The following is a 26,963-nucleotide window of genomic DNA, read 5'->3' as shown; positions in this document are numbered from 1 at the left end:
ACCCACTCAGAATCTGAAGCAAGCAGCATCTTCCAGTTGGTGATCATATGATTACCCATAGGCATGCAACCCTCCATACAAAATCTCCTCAAAATATCACCTGCATACCTGCCCTAGCCCACAAAGATATTCCCATTCTCCTACCAAACCTCCAACCCCAAAAAGTAATGCATCAATCCCAAATCAGTCATATCAAACTATTAAGGAAGGTCCCTCTTGCAGTGGTTGATGAGTTTGTCCTCTCCTATAATAAACAAGTCATTCATGATGAACCAAAATGAGTCCATTGTCACCAACCATAATGAAATAGAGGTTCGGATATGCATCACTCTTCTAGAAACCCATCTACTGCAAGTAGGCATCTATCTGCTCATACCATGCCCTCGGCGCCTGCTTCAGTCCATATAAGGCTTTCTTAAGCCTACGCACATGAGACTCCCTCCCATGCACCTCAATGCCATGTGGTTGCTCAATGTACACCTCCTCATGTATAACCCCATTGAAAAAAGCCAGTCTTCACGTCCATCTAGTGAATCCTCCAACCATCTCAGCTGTTATAGATATCACTAATCTAATGGAATTATAACAAACAACTGGTGCAAAGGTCTCCTCCTAGTCAACTCCCTCTACCTATGAGAACCCTTGTGCCACAAAACGAGCTTTGAACTTCTCCATGCTGCCATCCACAACATGTTTGACCTTGTAGAGCCACTTGGAAGTCACCACCGACTTCCCCTCAGAACTCGGCACTACCTCCCACACATCATTCTCCATTATGGAGGCATACTCCTCCACCATGGCATCCCCATACTCCTCCACCATGGCATCCCTCCAGATCTGTTAACTAGCGGCCTCCTCATAGCTAGTTGGCTTTGTCTCCACAACATTCGCCACATAGCCACCCAACCTCTCTGGTGGTCTGCTCTCCCCCACTGACCACTTGTGTTTCCCCACTACCTCTTGTGCGTCCTTCAGGGTCTCACGAAGCCATCTTGGCTTCCTCTTCCTTGTAGTAGCCTCCTCAATTGGTATGGAAAAATCTTTAACTATAACCTCTCCTCCTGATGAGGAAGCCCCTCTTGTGGTTAGTGGTGAACCTAGACTCTGAGATCCTACACCTGGTGATACCAAACTCTGTGATCCTGTCACCCCTAAAGTAGGTGATTTTCCTGACCCTAGTGTACCACCTAAAGATATTGATACTTGTGTTGTGGCCCCCTACTGAGGAGCCTGCTGCTCTACCTGATCAACCTCCTGAGACCCCTCAAGGTCCTCTCCTCAAATCTCACATCCCGCCTCAGGACAACTTTCCTCTGCATAGTAATGTATATACAATAGGCCCTGTTAGTCACACTGTAACCCACAAGGATACCCTTCTCTGCAGTGGGTTCCAGTTTCGTCCTCTTCTCCTCATGGACATGTGAAACACATGAGTTCTCCAAAACTCAAAAATCGTTTCTGAAAATTCCACCTAGAGATAGCTCAATTAAATTAATTGACCATCATTTAAATGTTTGCTAAGTCTAACTTAGGAAAATTGGTTAATTAATAGTAATTAATTGAGAAAGATGAGAATTCTCTAGAAACTCACACAGATCGACTTAGAGATGATCTCATCCATCGATTAAGTTTTAATCTTGGTCGTTGGAATCCCGGATGGAGATTATAAGAGAAGGTTGTGGGTAGAAGGAGGATATAACAATTGTAGATACTCAGTGATCAAGGCAAATGGATTTCCCAGTTGCAGGTGATTCAGCAGTGAGATCGAGCCAGTGATCGAGTCGCAAGTGTTAGAGGGGCAATATAGCAGTATTGCGAAGGAGTTTCCAGTTCCAGAGAGGCAGTGAGAGGAGGTCGTATTATTTCTCCAGGAGGTTGTGTAAAGCCTCAATTGAGCAATTCAATTCAACCAAAATTGAGGTCGATTCATCGTCCAGTGGCCCAGGAAAATTTCCAGTAGGCTGGGAAAATCACTTCCAGAGGCAGCAACAAGTAGAATGTCATCTTCAGAGGCAATTTCCAGCTAGTGCGTGTAGGTCTGCACAGAGGGGCCTGCGCAATGGTTTGGAGAGCCAATATCTGAGGCTCAGTTTGTTGCAGGATCGCTTAAGGAGGAGGGTAAATTCCCTCAGATATTTTCACTAGTATTTCTCTCAGGTAGAAACGCCAGTTCAGCGTCATTTTATTATACTCGGAATTTTTGTTGCTGCATAATAATAAAACCCTTACTTGTTGCACCGGTTTTCCCGCATTGGGTTTTTCCGAGGTCAATTGTCCAAATTTGTTGCTGCATAATAATAAAACCCTCAACTGTTGCACCGGTTTTCCCGCATTGGGTTTTTCTGAGGTCAATTGTCCAGACATAATTGTGTTATTTTTTTATGGTGAAGAAATTGCAATGTGAATAATTCGTTATTTAGCCGTAAACAAAATAAACTGCATAATTAATTTATCAGTTAGAAGAATTAATTCCAATTGTTGCATTTCAAGCGAATTTTCACATGGTATCAGAGCATATTTGACAAACAGGAAGCTCAGAAGTGGAATAGGAAAATTTTTGCTTTTCAGAGGGGCAGCAAGCCAAAATTTTCAGGGGTTGCACAATGCCTAGACAGGTAGTGCGAATTGCTAGGCAAGGGTTCGATTTCACAGTTTCAAGGCGCAGGAAAATTCAATTTGTCCATAATAGTGATTCCAAAACGCAGAGGGAGCAGCAGCTTAGTATTTTAGCTAAGCAGATTTCTTGTCTGGGCACAGAGGGTTTGTAGCAGATTGAGTGTCGGGGGAAGAGAAATTGCACACAGAGGGAGAATTTCCTCAGAGGGTTTCCAGTTTCAACCTTGAAGGAAATCCGAGAATTTCCAGTTGCAGAAGGCAGTGCAACTTTGTCAGACTAGCCAGTTTGAGTCGCTGAGATTGTAGTTCGTGGGCCAGTTTCTGGAAAAGGACATTCAGAGAGGCTGAGCAAGTAGTCCAAGAAAGCAGCCGAAGGCAGAGAGGAAGACAGTAACAGTTTTGCACATTCTAGAAGGGAATGCAATTTGAAGAGTAGGTAGCCAAGCAAGAAGGAGGAGACTTCTGTTTATTTCTCCAATTATTTGAGTTTCACAGATTTGCAACTTTCCAGTGACGACCATACAAGATTGCCATAGGAGGTCATGCAAGTTAGCCAGAATGCAAATCTGGGCAGCAGATCGACTTCCAATGGCCAGAGACAGATGTCAAAGGAAGTTCAAGATGTCTAGGGCAAGTTGCAAAAGGAAGAAGAGTCCCAACCAGGGACAAGGCTCAAAAGGAGATAGTGGGGCACCAGATCCAGGTGGAGTACTATGAGACTCCAGTGTGACAGATGGGCAAGGTCCAGCGTAGTTGTAAGTGTAACAAGGTGATCAATCAGATCAATTCCGGTTTGTTGCAGCAGGACCATCACCTTTGCTACAGGGGCCCACAGTATCATAGTAGCAGGTTACAGTGTCAACAGAGCTAGTTGCAGTCAGTACACATGAGACAGTTGTAGAGCTAGTTGCAGAGACACAAGCAGTGTGAAGATGTCTAGGGCAAGTTGCAAAAGGAAGAAGAGTCCCAACCAGGGACAAGGCTCAAAAGGAGATAGTGGGGCACCAAATCTAGGTGGAGTAGTATGAGACTCCAGTGTGACAGATGGGCAGGGTCCAGCGTAGTTGTAAGTGTAACAAGGAGATCAATTAGATCAATTCTAGTTTGTTGCAGCGGGACCATCACCTTTGCTATAGGGGCCCACAGTATCATAGTAGCAGGTTACAGAGTCAACAGAGCTAGTTGCAGTCAGTACACATGAGACAGTTGTAGAGCTAGTTGCAGAGACACAAGCAGTGTGAAGTGCCCAGTTGAAATATGCAGGTACAATTCCAACCAGAAGATTCCCAACGCAGAGCTAGGCAGTCCAAGTTCCGGTGCAAGAGGACAATGCAAGTTGCTAGGAGGGAACAAAGAGATTTCCCACAACGAGATCGAAACTCAGAGAGAGTCTAGCTTCAGAGGGAGCAACCCTATGGAAGTTAGTGCTTCATGATCTGGGGAGATCAGACTCATTATTGCAGCAGTTGCAACAACAATGCAGAGATAGCAGTGGCAGGGTCTATTGAGGTGAGCATCGGATGGTGTTTCCTCGTGGATCAATACCCTTGCTATAGGGACCCACAGTATTCAGTAGCAGATGGATTAGTGTCAATTGGTGCAATCAGTTCTAACTGAAAATTACAATCATATGCTATGTGGCGCGAAGCAGTGTTGATCGCAGTGCAAGAGGCACAGTGCAGAGTCAATAGCAGTGCAAATTTCCCAGTGGATAGTGCATAGGCTGGTAGCAGTTAGAGACTCAAGAGACAGTTGCAGGCTTGCAGCACAGAGACATAGTTGATTCAGTATTTTGGATGCTTCTCAGTTGCAACAGCAGCAGCAACAAAGTTGGCAGCAATACAAGTTGTAGAGTGCAGTGTCAGAAGCAACACAGATGCAACATGGTTCAACTACAGTCAATGGGAGATGAATCAGAGTTAGTGCAGTGGTTGGTGGACAATGGCAGACAGCTACAGTTGTCAAACATCAACAGCGTGTATAGAGGATGTTATGGAGACAGAATTGGAGAACACCTTCTTCGCTAAGAGGGAGTGTTAATTTTTGTAGCATCGGATGGTGTTCTAGTCTCGAAACTTTATGGAGAGGCTAAAACACATGAGTTCTCCAAAACCTAGAAATCGTTTATAGAAATTCCACCTAGAGACCATCATTTAAATTTTTCCAAAGTCTAACTTAGAAGAATTGGTTAATTAATAGTAATTAATTGACAATGGTGAGAATTCTCTAGAAACTCACACAGATCGACTTAGAGATGATCTTAGCCATCGATTAAGTTTTAATCTTGGTTGTTGGAGTCCCAGTTGGAGATTATAAGAGGAGGTCGATAGGAAGATGGAGGATACACCAGTTGCAGATACTCATTAATCAAGGTAGTTGGATTTCCCAGTTGCAGGTGATTCAGCAATGAGATCAAGTTAGTGATCGAGTAGCAGGTAGTAGAGAGGAAGTATAGCAGTATCCCGGAGGAGTTTCTAGTTTCGGAGAGGCAGTGAGAGGAGGCCGTATTATTTCTCCAAGAGGTTGCATAGAGCAAGTGAGGTCAATTTAACTTCTAGTGGACGAGAAATTTCCAGTAGGCTAGGAGAATCACTTCCAAAGGCAGCAACAAGTAGGCCGTCATCTTCAAAAAATAGTTTTCAACTAGTGCGTGTAGGCCTGCGCAGAGGGACCTTCGCAAGGGTTTGGAGAGCCAGTATCTGAAGCTCAGTTTGTTGTGGGATCACTTGAGGAGGGTAAATTCCCTCACAAATATTTTCACCAGTATTTCTCTGGGATAGAAACGCCAGTTCGGCGTCAATTTATTGTACGCACATTTTTTGTTGCTGTATAGGATTTTTCCAGGGACAATTGTCCAAAACTAATTGTCATTTTTATATGTGTGCTAGCATTCTCAGTTCCTATTTTTGCTTCTGCAGTATTTTTTATGGTGAAGAAATTGCAGTGTGAATAATTCAATATTTTGTCGTAAACAAAATAAACTGCATAATTAATTTATCAGTTAGAAGAATTATTTTAAGTTGTTGCATTTCAACCGAATTTTCAGAACAACCTTCAAGACATATCATCCAAGATGTCTCTCATGGAAACTCTTGTTCAATTGACAATTCTATAAGGTTCTGAGGTTTGGGGACTGTTACCCATCCATTTGGGCAACTTCTGTTCAACTTGCTAGCCAACAGCCTTATGTAATCTACACATAGCTAGGCCCAAAGGCCCTCCATCTATATCAGCCAGTGCTTTGTGGCATCTAGCTTACCTTTTAGAAGAAAGTGGGTCATCCATTATAGGGTACATTAACCATGTTTGTAATCAAGTACTTTCATTTAATGTTCCAATGTACATCAATATGAATCACATGTTGAATTGGATGTGTTAGTATCCTATAGTCATAGTAATCACTATCAGTTTGGTTTTTCTATGTATTTAGGTCAATTTGTGAAGTTTAGTCATGATTTTATAAAGATCAAGTCTAAAACGTCATTTGGAGAAATAAGTGGTGTTTGGTCATGAGTGTCTTGTCATGAGTGAGGTGTCATGAGTCAGTTGTCATGTTATTTACAAGATCATACCTCATCATCGCAAGTGGTGTTGCGTTTTTGAAAGTGGGGCATCATTGTAACTAAAGAAGACTTTAGACCATGTGGAGGATTAAAAGGACATGCTTGGCTTTCAGAAAAATCCACCAAGTTCATTCTTCACCTTTTCAGACACTCCAGACATCAACCAGAAGTTTGTTGCACTATTGACAAAGCATTAGGGTTAGGGTTTTTGGTCTAGAGATGAATGTTTTTGCATTTTTAGCGAAAGGAGGCTTGAAAGGGGTGTGTGTTATCACTAATATAGTGTCAGCATCATCACCAACATGTGCAACTTGTTCAGAGACCCCATTGTTGCTTAAACCATGAAAAATAGATGGTGTTGCACACAGGGGCTGCGCATGCACACAGTCAACATATTTTCACCATATCTCTTAAACCCTGTACCCGTTTACCATGAAATTTGTACAGTAGATGCATGGGGATAAGATGAATAAACCCACTTAATTTCAGGTTAAAATGATTCACGTTTTTGAGAAACGAACCACCATCATCTACAACCATTTTTTGATTATCTCAAGATCCGTGAGTCAAATTTGTCTAAAATGTTTTGTGGAGAGGAGGTATGATGATAGTAACTTGTTGTAAAAAATTCAGCTCCATCCAGCTTACCGTTTAGGAAATATTCAAGAAATATAGCTGTTGCGCACAAGGTGAGCAACGATATTATGGTTTCTTGAAAAGGGAATTTTTGGAAAAAAAAATGGTACTTACAGGGCATGGATACCTTCATTATAGTCAGCAGAGCATCAACTAGGAGTTTTTGATCAAAGTGCAGCCATCTATGCGGTCAGAGAAGGAATAGTCAAGGGTTGTGCACAGATACAGTCAACTTTTTTGGACCAAATTTTTACCTCAGTGTTGGCAAATGAAAGTTTAAATCATGTCATTATTTATGTTTTATCATGTAAAAATTTCTCTCATGATGTTTTGTACAAGTTCGATGTATTAAATGTGTAGGCAGGATTGTAATTAGTGGGTCAAAGATAGTTTCCTAGTTTCCATAAAGTGGTTTTCCTTTTGCTATTTTTATGTAATTAGTTACATCTATTAGGGGAATGGGTGGATTTCGACCCCCTTAGACTTAGGAACAGTATTTTGTATATAGTGCATGATCTTGAATGTAGAAAGGGTTGATAGTGGAGTAAAAAGAAGATCTTTGAGATTGTAAGTTGTGGAGTTTCAATACAAGTAATCAATTCAGCAATACAAAGACAGTTTTGTTTTAGGATTCTTGTGTCAGACAAATGGTGATGTTTCTCTCTTTGTAAATTTGTCTTTCCTTTCAATTTTTACATGGAGCCCAACAGACATGTCTCTTCACCCTCAACATTGTGTATAAATAGAAGAGGCATTTTCCTCATTTGGACACACCTTAACACACATCATTCTCTCTCTTCATCTGATTGGGTCGTACAAATCACAGGCAGCCTGTTCATCTCCACATGTGCGAAGGTTTGACTAGGCATTTCTGTTCTCTGCATTGACCAAGTTGTAGCCAACTTTGACGAGTGTTATTGACTGGGCATTTCTGTTCTCTGCATTGACCGAGTTGCAGCCAACTTTGACCAGTGTTAACCGAGCATTGTTTGACTTCATTTAACTGCGATTTTAGTGGGAGAATCTCTGTTTGAGCAGGCCGCATATTCTGGGACAAATGCTGAGATTTTCTGGGCAGGTTGACCAGCGTTGACTGTAGCAACTTTGACCACAACGTTGACCTGTGTTGGACCGAATATTCCAAGACTGTTTTGGGATGCTTCTGTTTGTCTTTGGAGGCCGAGTTGACAGGGTTTCACCGAGCTAAATTGGAGGATTTTTTCTGCTGGTTTGACCAGTGTTGACTTTCTGGTTAGGGCATCTTGTTGACTACCGTTTGACTGGATTGTTTTGACAGTGATTGGGCAAGTAAATTTTGTATGATGTACTCTCTCTCTCTCTCTCTCTCTCTCTCTCTCTTTGTGCTGAACTTTTGAATAATAATAAGAAGATTTGATCAAAGGGTTTTCCCCACATTGGGGATTTTCCCTGGAATCCGCCAAATATTGTGTCCTCTGGTCTTGGTTTGTCTTTTGCTTATTGTTTATGTTCTATCTGCATTTACTATCAATGTTTATGTGATTGTTAATCTGGAAATTGATATTGGGCTAGTAAGAAAAATTGCAGTAAGTTGTTCTAAAGCATAGAACATACCATTGTTATCTAAAATTAACAGACCTCTAATGACGTCACCAAACCAAATCCCTTATCAACAAGCAAATGAGATCAACAACACATCAGCATCAAGTTACAGCAGCTTGATAACAACATAGTAGACAATCTAGATCTTCCCCCTTGAGGCATTTTCATATCTAGAGTTTTCTTCATTCTACCTTGGATGTTAGGAGAGGTGAATCTAGTGGACCATGAACCAGTCCCTAGATCCTTTCCCTTTGAGATCTCCTTCCCACTACAACCACTAACACCTGGATTTGAGGGTTTTCCAATGTTTTTGCGTATAGACCTCATGTTTTTACTTTACTTCTTACTCTTTATATAGGAGACATTTTATTACTCCTACTTTGTATTAACATCATTGTAACCAGCAATACCATTGACCTACTTTTGTGGTCATTTGTTGGACATTAATATAATTATCTTGTCTTATGTAAAAAATTGGATACTCAAGAAGGAATTAAAATCTGTAAGAGCCATGGCCATCGTGACCTTATGGGGACTATGACTTGCAAGGAATTCTGAGCTTTTCTAGGCAAAGCTTATCCTACTGTTTCAGCGCACTTTGCAAGCTAGATTGATATGTCAAAGCTTCTCCTGCTCTACACAGCCTGTACATGACATGATTCTAGTTCATCCTCCAATTCAAAAGTCTATAGGTGGGGCTATTTTAATCAGGCTGGACAAGCATAAAATGTTGTGAGTGGAGTAGGAGACCTACTATTTTTTATTGATTCTCATCTTTTGAGATTTAAATTTCATTCAGGGAACAGGAAATTGGGAGAAACTCGTTTTCTTACTATGTTGCTAGATGAGAGCATGCAGGCCTCAGAAATACACGGATTCTATTTTGAAGACAAATCTGCAAACAATATGTAGTATGAATGCTAAAAATGGCATATACCGAGTGTTCACTTTTTATCTCTAATAAAAAGTAATGGTTTTTTTCTGAGGGGAAAAAGAAAGATGGAGCATATCCTCATGAACCTAAGTTACCAGAAACAAGAAACAGAGAATGAAATAAGAAATGGTATGAGAAATGCAATTCGAAGGTTTTGCATATAATAAATGTATATACTCTGTCAAGTGGTTGTAGCTCAAGTGGTAGGGAGGAGCCACTATTATCTTCCCCACCCGGGTTCCAATCCCACTAATACTGACATGCTTGCTCCTTGGGAGTTTTTCTACATGAAAGAAAACCAGCTCACCTAGACAAGGCTGGGTTTTTCATGGATGTAGCTAGTATCGATATTCGCTACAGTGAACCACATGCAAAAAACAAAAAAACAAACAAAACATATATACTCTATAAAAAAAAAAATATTCATATCTAACATTGTATACACTGTATATACCAAATATAACCAAACAAAGGAGGTTCGACGGAAGAATGCATATTGTAAGTAATGCAATTTGAACATTAAATGAATCGATCTAAAGATAAGTAAATGCTCTGGCTTTGGCAATAATGCTCTATCACTGTGAATTTCTCCCTAAACCAACACTAAAGACTAAGATAGTAGTGGTCCACTAATCTTAGAGTATATGGAAAAACTTTGATTCTACTCAAACCTAGTTGGGGAGATTGAGCTTGATAGCCCAAAGCATCGACAAGAGAAAAGATGATGTAATAGAGAGTATTCGTTGCTTGAATGATCAATCAGAGGGTTCTACCTCCTAATACCATCTGATTGGGGAGATTGTGTTTGATACTTGAAAGTAAGAGATCACCACAGAGAATAGAGAATATGATGTAGTAGAAAGTATTTGCTGCTTGAATCAAACAGTCCTACCTCTTATGGATATTAGCTGCTTCTACCTCGTGCACCTCCCTTTTTTTAGTAAGAAAAAACAGTTGTATTAATATAGTGAAACAAAAATACAGTGCATATGTTCGATCTGATGTATCCATCATGATCATTGTTTATGTAAAATAAATTGGAGTCATTAGCAACCCAAGTATTTGTCATCTACATATTACATTCATAGTTGTCAGCATCAACAAAATGTCAACCCGACATATGTTGTGTCATTCTATACCCATCCTAGAGCATCCTTGTACAAGATTATTTGCACCACATTGGCAGAAAAGAAAAACAGCTTCTGCATGTCATTAGACGGGTAAACATATCCTGTGCATTCAAGAAAGCTTGCAATATATCATCCTGTAAGTATTCACAAAATCCCAACAAGTATACAAAAAAAAAACAACATAAAATGTATGATTGATTCCTTGCATTAGAAGTTGATTTATCCGGGCAAAGGAAGCAAACCAGCATCCACTCTGTGTTCATCCGTCATGATCTCAATGCCGTCTAGTTCATCCAGTAAGCCCCTCTTTGACATACAATCTGCATTTTGGTTTTGTTCTAGTCCTATGTGTTGTAGAGTTGTGTCCTTTAAAGTATGCCAAAAGTGCTCTATTTGGCATAGCCATCCATTCAACATAGGCTGTCTAATTTTGATTTTACCATGAACGTGCTCAATAGTGGTCCTCGAGTCTCCATATATATGAATACTCGGAATGTTGAGGAAAGTAATGAACCATAATAATCCCCATAAGGCAATCACTTCTGCCTTCATGTTTGAGCCTCTACCAGCTCCCCAGTGCACCCAATAATCCTGTACCTCTGAAAGTTTGATCCAAAATCCACAACCACATATGCCTCTTTGTTCCACCCCGTCAAAAAAACTAACTGAATATGTAATCTCAGGACCATAGCTCTTCTCTGCCTTTTTCTTTTTACCGCTATCCTACAAAACTGCCAATCATATACCATTGTTTAATATTGTCCAGCATCTGTATAATATCCCCCAAGGCATTTTCAAAAATATTTCTGTTGCGTTTGTTCCATATCTCCCAGAAAATAGCAAGGGGGATCGTACGCTAAGCTGGTTTTTTATTGCTCCACCAAATCAAACAGTCCTCAATATTATCAAAACGTATGTAAGGGAAACCCACATACGCAACAATATGTTCCTAAATCATTTTGGCGACAAGACAGGTTAGGAACATATGTGTATTATCTTCGTCGACATTTCTACAAAGTACATAATATGTTGGCCCCTGCCAATTCCTTTTTTGTAGGTTTCCCCATATAAGATTCTTATTATGCCATACAAGCCAAATAAAAGCAGTCATTTTGATAGGCATCTTGGTTTTCCAAAAATTGTAGAATCAACATACCTCAATAGATTGTGTCTCTTGTCTGCAAAGGGCATTATATGCATCCACCACCATCACTCCTCTAGCCTTCGTCTTCCCATTCCATGTAATTTGATCACCCTTTGCAATCCCAATGAAGACCAGTCAATTTCATAATCTGCTTGACATGTTCCCATTCTTGTGCCAGTCGTTCCATCAGTCCTAGATCTCTAGCATTTTTCCAAATTGGTATATGACCATATCATTCTTGTATCACTTGATTGCAGAAAAAAATACCCCTCCTGTTTAGTTTCTGTATCAGCTCCATGGAGGGCATATCATGTGTATTGATACCCATAATATGATCCAGTCCCATAATAATATGGTGTCCCGTTCCCAAACACCAACACAAGCTCCTTAAGAAAATGGTCTTAATTTTACATAAACTTCACCAAATAGTCAAGCCCACAGAGACCCCGATATTACCACTGCGCATCCACACAGTAAAAGGTTTGTTCTTTAAGTATTTTTTCCTGACAATACAACCCCATATGCCAGCGCCGAATATTGCCCTCCACAACGTTTTCATCAGAAGAGCCCATCCAAATAGCTTCAGGTTTAATATACCCCAACCACCCATGCGCTTAGGCAAGGTAATCAGCTCCAGTCTGGCCAAATGGTATTTGTGGGAGCGCGTCGTCCCCGACCAAATAAACTGCACCATGAGACACAATTTAGTTTCTGTAGAATAGCTTTAGGTAGTTGGTATAAATGAGCCCACTATACTCCTAATTGAGTAATAACCAGTGTTGTTAAAATCGCGATTTTATCGTAAAAGCGCGATTTTTTCATTTAGCCGATTCAAATCGCGATTTTTTACATAAAAATCGCCACCTTTTTTTTATAACGATTTTTATCGAAAAAATCGCGATTTTTTCAATAAAAATCGTGGAGGGCGCGGGCAGCGGGGTTTTATATGGGAAAATCGATTTTTTTTTAATTCATTCAGCAGTCCGCGCGGAGGAGGAGGAGAAGAAGTGAGGGAGAGGGTTGCCGTCGGTTGTGGGAGCGAATCGAAGCGATTTTAGGAGGAATCCAAGCCAAGATCGCCAATTTGTCCATAAACCAGGTATGTAGATTAATTTTTTTTTGTTTTGGTTCTATAAAAACTTTGTTTTTCATTGTTTTTAAAGAATTTTTGGAAATTTTTCATTGATTTGGGATGGGTTATTTGTTATGACTATGAGAACCAATTTTTTATTTTTATTTTCTCATTTTCTTTAAACATTGTTTATTTTTTTTTATTTTTCATTGTTTTTTGGCATTTGGTTGGGTAACTTGGGTTTAGAAATTGGGATTTTGGAAATAATTAGCTTGTAATTTTGCAAATGCTAAATTGTAATTTGTATTTACTATTATCATTTATGTAATCCTAAATTCCTATTTCCTAATCCTTATTTTTCCATAGGTTTGCAAATTCAAAATTCAAAAACAAACATGCCAAGGAAATTGGATCCTTTCTGGGAATATGGTGACCCTAAAACTCCGAATGATAGACAAAACTTGTATTGCAAGTTGTGTGGAAAGGAAATATTCGGGGGGGTGTACAGGTTGAAGTTCCACCTTGCACAAATCCCTGGACGTGATGTGGGGCCCTGTCTAAAGACAAATGCTGAAATTATCCAAAAAGCCATGAGAGCATTGGGAGAATTAGAGCACACTAGAGACGCCAAAGAAGAACTCAAAAGGCAACTAAAAAGGTCAGCTGAAGGAAGTGGGCCAAGTGGCACAAGTTCTACTGCAGCGTCAGTCAATCCGGTAGCTGCATCATCATATTTTGTTCCTCGAACCACACCTGGTTCACAACCAACTATTGGTTCAATGCTAAAAAGAACTGAAAAAGAAAAAGCTGACAAGTTGATGACAAAATTTCTCCTCTGGAGTGATATTCCTTTCAGCATTATAAGGAATAATCCATTTTTCCAACCTACTGTTGATGCTATTGCCAGTGTTGGCCCGGGTACAAACTCCCTTCTCTTCATGATTTCAGAGGCCGGCTTCTTCAAGATGAAAAGCGTGACTGCACCCAAAGATTGGAGGATTTTAGGGCATCATGGGCACAAACAGGATGCACTGTTATGTCAGATGGTTGGACTGACCAAAAGGGGAGAACCCTTATAAACTTCTTGGTTAGTTGTCCCTTGGGGACTATGTTTATCAAATCTGTTGATGCAACTCATCAAATCAAAGATGCAAAAACTTTATGTGATTTGCTGGATGTGTTTATTTTGGAGGTGGGTGCAGAAAATGTTGTCCAAGTCATAACGGACAATGCTGCAAATTATGTTGCTGCTGGTAGAATGCTTATGGACAGGCATCCTACTTTATTTTGGACACCTTGTGCTGCCCATTGTATTGATTTGATGTTAGAGGACATTGGGAAAATTCCCTTTGTCAAAGAGGTTGTTGACTCATCAAAAAACATCACAAAATTTATTTACAATCACACATCTGTGCTTAGCTTGATGAGAAAATGCACCAACAACAAAGAGTTGGTGCGCCCCGCCATTACACGGTTTGCGACGAGTTTCATATCTCTTCAATCCCTCTTGAATTCTATGTGGGATTTGAAGAGAATGTTTCTTTCAGAGGAGTGGCGTGCTTCGTCAATGAGCCGCAAACCAGAAGGAGAGGCCGTCTGCAGACTAGTTTCATACCAGGAAGACTTCTGGGCGGGAGTGCAGGAGGTGTGCGCTGTTACAGAACCTTTGGTAAAGGTTCTTCGGTTGGTTGATGCTGAGAAGCCCGCAATGGGCTATTTGTATGAAGCCATGGATAGGGCCAAAGAAGCCATTCGGTCCTACTATGATGACAAGGGAGATGATGGGTTCCAGAGACAACTCCTTCTATGGAACGTCATTGATGAGCGATGGAACAACACACTCCATCGTCCCATTCATGCTGCTGGCCTTTTCCTGAACCCTGCATTTTCTTATGCATGTGGGTTTAATTTTGATGTTGAGGTCGTGGAAGGATTATTAACCTGTGTCCAGAAGATGGTGAGAACTCCAGAAGAACGTATGGAGGTCTCTAGACAAATTGAGCAATATAAGTTGTCAGCTGGCACATTTGGCTTTGAGATGGCTGTCATTGATAGGACGGTTAAAATGCCAGGTATTTTTTAGTTTGTAGTATGTACTTTGTAACTTTGTTTCAAATTTCATTGTTTCTTCAAATTCCATTTTTTTCTTATGTTTATTTAAAATTTTCTTTGTAATTTTGTTGTAGACGCATGGTGGAAGATGTATGGTGGCAGAGTACCCCTTTTGCAAAATCTTGCCGTGCGCATCCTCAGCCAAACATGCAGCTCCTCGGGATGTGAGCGCAATTGGAGTGTATTTGAAAAAATACACAACAAGAAGCGCAATAGGTTAACACTTAAACATTTAAAATATTGCAAATTTCCAAATAAATTTTTGAATTCATTAAAGTTTTAAACAATATTTTTTTTATAATATTAATTATTAATTTATTATTTCATGAACTTTGTACAGGTTGGAGTCCCATAGACTTAATGACATGGTCTATGTCTACTACAATCTTCGATTGTGGGTGAAACAACTAGAGAAGACACCTGATACGGAAGCCATCTCATTGGATGGGATTGACACCACTGCTGAATGGAGGGTTGAGACCGAGAGGCCTCTCATGGATCCCACTGAGGATTGGTTAGTGCAGGATGAGGGGGAGGAGGAGGGGGAGGAGGAGCAGGAGCAGGAGCAGGAGGAGCAGGAGTTGGAGGAGCAGGAGGAGGAGGTGACACCGCCTACCCGGGCTACCCGGGCTACCACTACCACCAGTAGAGGACGTGGTCTCCGTCCACCTCAGCCTCCTGTAGCTGCTACTACTAGTTCTTCAGCTTCTAGAGCACGTCAGACTCCACTGCCATTTCCACCACCACAGGCACCAGCTTCTACATCTAGAGGGAAAGAGAAAGTTGTGCCATTTTCTCGCAAGAGGGGCAGAGGAAATCAATAGGATTAGACTTTCATTTTATTGTATATGACATTATGACATGATGAGATACATTATCATATTTTTTGTTGATATTTTGAGGCTGAGTTGGACTTGGGACTCAGGACTTACTATTCAGGACATGATTCAATGTTATGTGTGATTTTAGCGCTAGAAATGATATTAAACATCTTATATATTAGTTTTTTTATCATATTTATGTGTCAATGTATTTATTTTATGTTGTAGATGGTTTAGATATTAAAAAAATTGAAAAAAAATGAATATTTTTGTGCCAAACGATTTTTTCCCGCTTTTTTCCGATTTTTTCCCGATTTTAACGATTTTCTCCGCTTTTTTCCCGGCGCCGATTAAATCCCGATCGCGATGTGTGCAACACTGGTAATAACAGCTTGTGTGAGTGTAATTCGTCCTCCCAGGGAGGCATCTAAATTCCCAGCTTGCAATCCTTTTATAGAATTTATCTATCAGCCACATCCAGTCCTGATTTCAATATCTACCAGGTTTGATATGAAAACCCAAATATTTTATACCACCTTCCAGAGCGACAACCTCAATCCCAAATAGATTTTGTATAAATGCAATGTCATCCATGTTGCAGGAGCCATATAAAATGGAAGATTTGAGTACATTCATAATGAGCCCCGATGCCCTCTCAAATCTTTTAAAGATTTGTGATAGTACATACCAATCGGCACGCTTAATCAAACCCATGATCAATACGTCATCCACAAAGAAGCTGTGAGATTTTGATATCCCTGCCCAAACTCAGTGCCCCGAAATCTTCATTCTCAACCGCCTTTTTAATCTTCAAGCTAAGGTTGTCCATCGCCAATATGAACAACAGTGGTGAGAGGGAGCACCCCTACCTAAGCCCTCTCCCAACACCAAAGAATCTAGTTGGGTATCCATTGATCACAACAGCGTATTGGACATTTGTGACACACGCCATTATCCACTCTGTGCCTTTGCTCTGTATTCCTATTTTATGGAGGATCATCCTCAAATACCCCCAGTCGAGGCAATCATATGCCTTCTGAAGGTCCACTTTCATGATGGTTGCATTTGATTTTTTCCATTTATAGAATGTATGCATTCCAGTGCGATTGCCACTGCATCGTGAATTTGTCGATCTTGTAAAAAACCATATTGTTCAAGAGAAATGTGCTTCGATAGTATATCCTTTATCCTATTGGCAATCGTTTCTGATACAATCTTATATATAAGGTTACATAAAGAAATGGACCGATAATCGGATAAATAAACTGATTTGTCCTTCTTTGGAATCAGAGCTATGTATGTAGAGTTGATGTGTGGATGAATATAGCCACTATCTCGCGATTCCTGTACCATATTTACCAAATCTCCCTTGAAGATGTCGAAGAAATGAGAGAATAGTTCAACGTCCAGCCGTCTGAGCCAGGACTCTTATCACACTTCATGGTTTTTAGAACCCCCCAAATTTCTTCCTCCGAAACCTCCTTGCATAAGTTGTTGTTTTCTTCCTCCTTGAACATATGCAAGTACTCCTCTATCCCCCAAATTTGGTCTTTTGCGTTCTCATGTTCCCTACAGCTATAGGCCTTCTCAAAATGCAGGATCACCTCTCTACAAATCCCCTGTTGTGTCTATGGTTATTGCCCACTTCATCGACAATTTCCCATATATAATTGATTTTCCTTCTATGGTTAGCAAATCTATGGAAGATTTTCGTGTTTTTGTCGCCTTCTTGTATCCATATAGCCCTGCTCTTAAGGCGCCATGTCGCCTCCCTGTGCTGTAAGATCTGCTTCCTCTTCTATTCTAGTAAGTGTATTTTATCCCAAACCACCCAGGATAGATGTTGTGTTAACAGCTGAGGTCGAAGAGATGAGAGAACCTCTGATATCTCAATCAATTCAATTTTCTGTAATGTGATTTGTTTGCGCTCCCAGCTTTTAACCCCCTGTTTTAGGGCACAGAGATTTTGCAGCATACGAATCATATGGGAAGAGGACGTTGATGTGTTCCTTTTGCAATGTTCCCTGACCAACTTGTCAAATTCAGGGTCTGCCAACCATACCCAATTGAATTTGAAAGGCATTCTGATGCGAACATCCCCTCGGCACCAACCAAGAGTAATAGGTTGGTCATCAGATATAAAATTGTCGACAAATGTCCGATTGGACAAAACCAAGCCTCTCGACAACTTGTTCCTGGAGCAAAAATCGACCCAGTCTTTTGGCAACATAGCCGTTGCCCGATCTCCCATTGTCCCAGGTCAGCCCAAGCTTACAAGGACGAATATCAATGAAATTATAATCGATAATGATATCTTTTATCTGGGCAAATACCGGGTCTGCTCTTCCATTACCTCCCCAGACCTCACCCACACCAGTTGTACAGTTCATATCCCCCGCCATAATCAGAGAGGATAATTCAAATATCTGAGTATCCTCTAGCTTCTTCCAGAATAAGCCTCTATCCCTATATGGAGCATAGATGTTCAAAATGTGAATCCGACCAGGCAAACCTCTAATATTACCCGCCAAGAGGATACCAGCAAAGCATGAATAGGCCTTCATCTTGACCCGTCGAGGGTCCCATAATGCAACAAGTACCCCAGACAGGTCGTCCGCATCAAAAGCCACCATATACCAGTCATGTAACTTTTTCCTAAAAAAATTATAACCTCGCTTGTTGAATGCATAGTCTCTTGCAGTAGAATAATGAAAAGATGGGTCGAAAAGAAAAGCTCTCTTAAGGCCAAATACTTGTGGGACGGGCCTAATCCCCAGATGGTCATTGACAGGATGTAGTTCATGGGATACAATTATGGTCTGCTTTGCTCTAAGGACCCGTGGAGAGGATGAAGACGCAATGGGGACATCTATCAAAGAACGAGAATCGAAGGATTCAAAAGGGATATTCCGGGGTCATCCCCAGAAATGTCAACTGTCTCTGTTATTCTTTCGTCAAACCGCAATATTTTTGGCCGATGTCGAGCTAATGATAGGGGATGTGGATCCAAATGGCTTGTGAATGGTGAGAGTGTGCAAGTCCAAAGTCTTCCACTGCAAAAGAAACTCTAGGTCACTATCGACTGAGTTGGTGGGCGAGGCAACAGGTGAAATGGGAGAGATGGGTCGATCAATGCAAGGTGGAACCGTGATGGGAGTAGGGTAACGTTTAGGGGAGGGGATATAGGTAATGTGGGACGTGGAAGGTAACGCGAAAGGTAGACTATGAGCTGGCAAAGTGGAGGTATGGGGAGACTCGGGGTGAGATATAAGGGGAATGTTATTCAACAAAGGCGTGGAGCTCATCCCCATTTCCAAAGAGTCGGAGTCCTCTGATGTCCAAGAGGAAGATTGGACCAAAACCGGCACAGACTTAGCGCAAATTAACGGAGAAGAATGCCCAGCAAGAGTAGTAGTAGTGATATGTGAAATACTTGTGTGACGCGTAGCCATTTCCGGAATAGGAGTCCTGTCACAGCCAACTTTCTGGGAGTCCAGCATACCGCCACCTTTGAATAGTTCATCACCTCTCCTTCTTATGTGGTACATGCGCTTTCCACACCTTTTGCGCAAACATGTGCCATAAAGTGGCCCGTGTGGTGGCATATAAGACACCGGAAAGGAATGCCCCAAAAGTCCAGTCGTTGTTGTAATTGTGCGTCCTCCCACTTAATCTCAATATGATCCGGAAAGCTACCACAGTAGTCTTTCTCAATCAATATCCAAGCAATTCGCTTATCTTTGGCCCCCAAACACTGTGGATCAACGTATACACATCAACCAATAGCATTACCAATATCCATCAGAACTTGCATAGTCCAAAATTAATAGGTAAGCCTGGAAATTTTACCCAGATAAGCTTGTTTTTAGGCGTCTCCTTCAGGGGATTAAATCCCACGTACCATGCAATGCTAAGAAGCTGCGCCCCTTTATCCACGGAAATTTTTTTAATTACCTGCAAATCCTCTTCATTGAGAAAGTGGAAGCTGTACCAACCCCCCATCAATCTCACCACCGTTGGCATGTACCCCAACAATGATTTCCACTTTGAAGCTATCCAATCCCGCATCTCTCCCTCACTTGGATCAGAGAAATACCATTTACCCACCAGCGCCCTTTTCCTCATACTGGAAACTCTGTCAATAAGCACATCGTAACCAAAACATAGCATAGGGGGCGGGGTGGCAATATCAATGGAACGTTGTTTGTTCTTGCTACGTCGAGATGACCAGCCTCCCAACCTTGCACTTGTACACCAGTTGTTGCATGCTCACCACCTGGCCTCCCCAAAGGAGTCATTTCCGGGCACCGTGAGTGCGGCTGTGCTAGCCCACCCACCCATTCAGATCCCATGCCTTGTGGATACTTGGACTCAGCCTCCAACGTGGCCCTGATGAAAGCTTCTTGTGCCGACGTGTCTGATTCGAAAGGGTCCATCCAGAATGAGTGTTCAATAAGATGTCAGGTCCGGCACAACTATTATCATAAATAGCAATTAAGAACCGGCATGTATGGTCATAAATAGCAATAAAGGATCTTCAGGTAGTAAGGACACTTAAACTGGCAAAACCAACAACGGATCCCAAAAGAGAATGTTTTGGGATTACAACAGTGTCCAGAAAATCTACTGTATCATAGATAAAATGCCCGCAATACAAAAACCGAGGTACGACGCCGACCCATTGTACCCCAATAGAGTAAACCAAATCAGAAAGGTTATTTAAAAGAAAGTATATAACACCTGCAGCTGCACCACGTATTCAATTTGAAATCATGCCCGGGACAGTTTTGTCAGCAGAACAGAATTGTGATGCAGACCCAAGTCAAATCACTTAAAGCTTCCCCCTACCAATAGAAATTTAAACAAGAAAAACCAGTGGATCAGTCAGGCCAGTCTTCTGAGAAAAAATACCGCCTGTAAAACCATTGAAACTATTCAGAGAATTAGGAGCCGATGTTATCAGGTCCAACTGAAGTTGGGGAATTAGATTGATGTCTGAAACAATTTCCAGTAACTCTAATCCTGTTAAAACCAAACGAGCATGGGCATCCGGTTGTATCAGCATTCTGTCATTAAAAAGTTGATGTCATATGCATTCCTCGCAGCAGCAGCAACAGCATCCCCACATAAACCACCACCTGTTACATACACAGAAACCAAACTCCTTGCAGAATCTAGTAATAATGAAAGAGTCTGTCCACCTATTCCAGAGAGACTAGTAATTAACCTCCTGCTGTGTAATATGAGGCCAGTTCAGTGAAAAGAGGTCATTCCAATTTGGCATCAGTCCGCCAATGTCCATCCGGAAAGTGGGTTTTAATGATGCAGAAAATAATGTAGGATGCAATAAGAAAAATCATTAGAATCTGGGAAGATTCAGATAAAACGAGGGATATAATATGCTCCAGAAAGGTGCCTGGCATATTAGCAATCCCAAAAAAATCAGATAAAACGAGGGATATAATATGCTCCAGAAAGGTGCCTGGCATATTAGCAATCCCAAAAAAACCGGAGAATGTAGACCCTGTATCCACTAAGTCGATAAAAAGACCGGTAATAACAAGTAAAACAATAAAAAATATACCAAGCAAGTCAGGGAGCTAGATTAATGCACCATCTGTGACAGACAGGAATACATCTGTGCCCAGGTAGACCAAAATAAACAGAAAAGCACACCTCACTGTCCAACGCCACTGCGCTCGCCAATCATCCCCTGGTTGCTCTGAGCTTGCTTGCCTCTGTTATTTTTCTCATTTGCCTTGCAATCAACCACCGCCGCCTTTAATCTTCGCATAGCTCTCTCCACCTCTTCCTAGTTCCTCCTGAAATCCTTTACCGTGGAAGGAGGCATCGTTGCAATCTCCTCCCACTCTGAATACCCCTTTAACTCCCGATCGTAAATAAAATTAGGCTCTTCATGAGTGGAACGATGCGAATGAAAACAAAAATAGCACACACCAGTTCACTAACCAGTTCAAAAATTGAACTAATCCATACTAACCAGTTCACAAATTGAACCTCTTGCAATTGCCCTGAAATTGGAACCAGTCGCACCATATATTTAACTTTATCTACATGAATAGCTAAATACTGTGCAGTTCAATTTCCACTGATGTAGGCCAAAACGGGTCAGAAATAAAGCATACTCCACCGTTTGATAGAGGATCCGTTAAACAACATCCTGATACCATATAAATGTTTCCAGATAACATTTACCTGTAACAAAGTACAAAAATAAACCAAGTATGCAAACCAAGTTACGGCAGAATGAAGCAAATAGATTTTAAAAAGCCACATCATAATGCAATCTACACGTGGGGCAAATACATGTCGAAACTCTGTTTTCTCACAAGAGACGTTGGCATCAATAGAGCCATTGGGACTGCAATAATGCAATTACAAAATGAATGTAGCAAATTTTCAGTAAAAAGACAAGACTTCGAGGGAAACAATATCTAAAGCAGGCTTTGAGACAGACGATTCAAAATGAAAATATGGGCCACAAACTTACCAGGAAATCGGAGCAGCAACCGAGTAATGTCGAGCCCCCACTCACAGCTGAACTAAACTATGCAAATTGAATTCTGGACGACTCTCCTCTACAATGGGATTTACCTCCGTCAATCTCCTCAACTGACCCGCTTCAATCACTTTGACGATTTTATCGCTATTCACCAAAGCCGCTAATCGAAAACTTAGTCTGATGGGGGCGTCCGCGGAAGCAAAACGTCCACTACACACTGAAAAGTTTTTTAATAGTTTCAGAGTAAAGAACCATTAAATTTGAAACTAAAAACTAAAACCTAGCATAAAACAAACTTCTTAATCATGCATTCGTTTGCTTTGGTCAATAGCGGGGAAGCATTTTTTTCTTCAATGAGGGAAAACAGTACCATTGCTATTCCATTAAGTACATACAGCAAAAACAGGACAGAAATTGACCTCAAGAACTTCACAAACAGGAAACTTCAGAAAAAACCAGCCAAGTCCCTGTGGAACCAACAAAAAGTATTTACTTCTAAAAAACTGACAGTACAAAAAATTCAAACGATACCTAATGCATATTACATACATGAAAAGATCCAAACAAAAAAATTCTGAAAAACTGAAAAGAAACGGTACGTGTGTCTGAGGAGGAGATACAAAAGAACCAGTCTTGTTGCCGGAGCAGGAGCGCATATATAGATATATATGGGGGCGGTCTTGTTCTCTCTTGAAAGGGTAGTTTTGCTGTTAGTCTAGAACCGCCGTTGCCCTCTCTCCGCCGTCACTTCTCGCGGTTTATTAAAAATAATTTTCAATTAAGAACCAAAACCATTAAAAACTTAAATGTAAATTCTTTCCATCCAAAACTTTTATTCAATTTAAATCAACCAAGCATCAACTTTGCAATAAAAAACTTATTCAATTTATTTTATGTACTCATTATTTCAATTAAAAACTTAAACCTAAATTCTTTCCATTCAAACTTTTTATCCAATTTTAAATCAACTTTGCGGGAAAAAAAAACAAAATTAATTAAAATAAAATATTTATAAAAAAGTCACTCAAATTTTTGATTATATATAAAGTTAAATTTAATAATTCATTTAAAATGAGTATTAAAATTTTGATTTAATAATTCATTTAAAATGAGTATTAAAATTTTGATTATATGTAAATATATTGAATGTAATTTAATGATTTATTTAAAACACAAATTTTTTATTATATATAAATGTAAATTTAATAATTTATTTAAAATGAGTATTAAAATTTTGATTATATATAAATATATTGAATATAATTTAATGATTTATTTAAAGTTTTTATTCAAGGTAGAAATTATGTTCTAGAAAAAATTACATAAAACATTATAATTTGTATTGGTCAATGCTAAATTAATGATAGTTAATATGTGAATCAAATCTTATTGTCTTGCTTTGGAAGAAACTAATATTGAGATCTACAAATTTACGATTTTATTCCTACATAAATAATGGTGGGAAGTAACTCTCGATGAATATATTTATTTACATTTTATTCCTATCTTTTTAATGCAATGACTTGCTTAAGTTATGTTATTAACCTAAGCATGAACTCTTTTTAAAGATTTCAATTTTATGCCTCACTAGACTCACTAGAATGTGGACCAAACTAAAAACCCATGATTAGAGAGTGGACAACTTAAAATGAACCAAACTGAAAACCCATGGTTACCTCATACTATAATTTAAATTAAATGGTACTAACCAACTATTTATTGAAACCAAGTGTCATTAAACATATGATAAAACCCATGAAATTTATTGGACCATATTGGAAAATTATGATCTTCTTCAACGAAATAGTAAACAATTTTGTAGTTATTGAATTGAGACTTCTGTGATCCATATCAATTTTTTGAAGAATTCTTCGGCGAAAATCACATGGAGAAAATTGTAATACAAAATTAAAATTGTAGAAAATATTTATTATTTCAAAGACATTAGAGAAAGTTATGGGAATATGTTAGCATCAGTTTCTTGGCATTGTCTTTTCAGCAAGGGGATTGTTGGAAGGTTGGGTCAGCTCATCATCAATTTGAATAAGAAAAGGATTGAATTGCAAAAGGCAAAAAGCAAGGAACTGATTGTCCCATAAACTATATTTAGTCTCGTGGACATTGAAATATCATTTCATATGTGCATAGGGCAAGAGGAATACATGTACCGGAATAACATTTTTATGATAGCTAACATATCAGATATCATTTTTTGGGATTCAACTGCATTAAGTAAGTCATTCATCTATTACCATTTCCATGAGAGGTAGTCGTAACTGGCTAATTTCTCATGATTTTTTAATAGTCCACTTAGCACTCATTGCATCGAGTGATGCTCACAGGGGTGAAGAAGTGGGATTTTTTTCCTTTATATCCATTGCATTACATCTTTCCTAGTTGTAACTTTGTGGGAGAGAAATATCTAAGCATCTCAAAATAAACAATAAATCCAAATTCCACAAACAACAGCTAATCATTTAGAATTACAGATTCAAAAATATTAATATTAATATCCTGGAAAATATTCAACTTAATCAAAAGAGGCATAAAGAATGAGTCATTTAAATCAGATTTAAACAAAGCCAAAATTATAGAATTCAACATCATCACAACAAATACTATGTCACTTATATTTGAATTTGTTATTACCGCCACCCAATTTTGAAATAAACGTGAAAGAAAAAGGAGAATATTACTTGTTTAATTTGTTTTCATGTCAAAGTGTCAATTTAGCTCCAATTTCCATTACCTCCTCATTTTAATTCACTACCCTCCAATAGATTTTTATCGAGCCATGCCATGATCTTGGATATGAAATCAAGAAGATAAAAACTAAAAATCAAAATCGGGTGCACCATTGCATAAATATACAATTCAATTTGTAACATCCCCTTGCTACTTTTCCACTTTATTGTAAATAACTATAATTATTTTGTTATAATGGTTGAGATCTTGGGACACATATTCCATGGCTAAGGAAGGTAATTGCTTCGGACTTACAAGAAGTTTGGGTTGGTTAAATGGTAGCCATGGGCGACTGCCAAGTGTGCTCAAATGGGTGGTCCTTACAAATTTACCAGCAAGAAAATAAGGACAGGGAGCATGCTTCTTTGCAACAGCATGCAAGCAAGAAAGAACAAAAAGTTACAAGAGAGGAATGGGCACACTGTTAAGGAGTCAATTCATGGCTAAGAGCACGTATAGGTGAGTCAACCCATCTATTGTAACAAGAATTAACAAAACAAAAAATCAAGGAGATCGTGGGAGACAAGGAGGCAAGTGACACAATTTAACTGGCCTAAGAAATTCTAGCCATGCAAGCAAAAACAAATTGGGAGACACGATGGAGAGCAGGAGCAATTCGAAAAACAGAAGATACGTTAAAGGAAGGACAGGGAGAAGGCAATTGGTACTGGAAAAAGGAGAGCATGAAAGGGATTAGAGAGATACTTAAAAAAGGACCCATCGAGGGAAGTTCTAAAGGAAGCTAAGGGAGCAGCTCGCAAGAAGCAGGTCCTGGGTTGCTACAGCACAAAGAAGGAAGAATGTTGCAGGGATTCAGATAATAGGCAAGAGGGAAAGCGCAAATAAAAGGAGAAATCTCCTAGAAAAACAATCAAAGGTTGGAGACCTCTAGAGTCCCTGTGTTCAATTCACTACATTGTTTAGTTGGTGGGTGGAGGTAGTTGGGCGTCTGGAATCCCTATTTCAACTAGAAACATTGGTTTCATCCCTGGAGCAACCTCCTCGAGCTCTAGAATCTAGCTTAGGGGTGACAGCTGCAAGAAATATTTGGTTATAGCTTATCTATGGTTGGGTGGAAAATTACAATCCTAGACCCAATTATCAGCTTATAACTTAAAATAAGTATCTATCATGGTTAGCTTGTGCAATTAATTTATTTCTTGTAAATTGTTGAGTTAATTTCATACAAGTTGAATGTATGAAGCTAGGTTTCTTATATATTTGATTATTGATGTCCTGATAGTTTTCAGATTGATGATAAAGTGCAGTGGATTTCATGATTACATTGTTGTGTTAATAATAAGACTCAAAGATGTGTAGTACAATAATCCCCATGCATGGTTTGTTTATGGTTTTGGTTGTTCTCAGTACAAGGACATAAGTATGGAAGATGTTCACCATCACGATGTTATGTCATTGATCTTATGCAAGGTAAGAAATGTTCATAATCACATGTGTTTGGAATCTGCATGTAATTGTGTATAGACCATATGTTGGGTTCATTCATATTCAAAAGGGATAATAACATTTGTTATTAGTGTTGTAATTATGAATAACTAACAATGCACGTATATGTGTCCTAGGAAGTAATTTGACTACATTGACAAGTTTAATGATGTGAATGTTTGGTTATGTAATGTAGTCATTAAATAACTTTAGACATTTAGGGATACCAATTCCCAATAACAGTCTAATGAATAATTGTGTTATGTTAACATGAGTGTATTTGGTGGAATGGTTAATTTATGAGTTGAACCATGCATAAGGCTAGGCTTAGTTGTGTGCTTGTGGTTGGAAGAACTACCAACATTCAGTCAAGGGTTTAATAATCAAAACCATGGATTAATAACATTTGCTATATATGTATGTATGTATGTATTCGTCGGGGCACTAGCCTTAGGGATTGACCATGTGGTGTGCATGTAATATAATGAATATGTAGGTAGACCTAAATCTATATGGATCAGGGCCTCAGAGAGGCCACTATGGGAGCAACTATATATATCTAAATATGACGTAATGAAATATCGTGTCGTGACTTAGTGGTTGATAACTTGAAGATATCCCTAGGTCACATGGTAGAGCA

At 39.6% G+C, this 26,963-nt stretch overlaps 2 protein-coding genes across 7 annotated transcripts in view; one reads left to right on the top strand and one right to left on the bottom strand.

Annotated features, from left to right (window-relative positions):
- LOC149189590 (uncharacterized) overlaps positions 1-22,841 on the bottom strand; it is a 122,875-nt gene extending 100,034 nt beyond the window's left edge. For 2 of the 6 annotated variants that reach the window (XM_089411852.1, XM_089411850.1), the window contains exons 1-3: positions 22,732-22,841; positions 22,552-22,599; positions 22,121-22,349 (exon numbers count right to left, since the gene is read on the bottom strand). The gene's annotated coding sequence lies outside the window, so the exon portion shown is untranslated. Of the gene's footprint in view, positions 1-21,285; positions 21,491-21,610; positions 21,826-22,120; positions 22,350-22,551; positions 22,600-22,663 lie in introns of all 6 variants that reach the window. The other 4 variants (XM_089411855.1, XM_089411851.1, XM_089411853.1 and 1 more) reach the window with 4 other exon arrangements.
- LOC149189591 (uncharacterized) lies at positions 14,740-15,916 on the top strand. The gene is made up of 2 exons (XM_089413243.1): positions 14,740-15,004; positions 15,129-15,916. The coding sequence occupies exons 1-2, from the start codon at positions 14,877-14,879 to the stop codon at positions 15,610-15,612; spliced, it is 612 nt and encodes a 203-aa protein (XP_089269369.1). The 5' UTR covers positions 14,740-14,876; the 3' UTR covers positions 15,613-15,916.
- Positions 22,842-26,963: the final 4,122 nt, after the last annotated feature.

Source organism: Pinus tabuliformis, chromosome 3_1 (assembly GCF_031772625.1).
Source record: "Pinus tabuliformis cultivar Carrire ecotype Pingquan chromosome 3_1, CPIR1, whole genome shotgun sequence".
Taxonomy (NCBI): Eukaryota; Viridiplantae; Streptophyta; class Pinopsida; order Pinales; family Pinaceae; genus Pinus; species Pinus tabuliformis.
The sequence above is the reverse complement of the archived record's forward strand: the minus strand, read 5'-3'. Positions and strand labels throughout refer to the sequence as shown.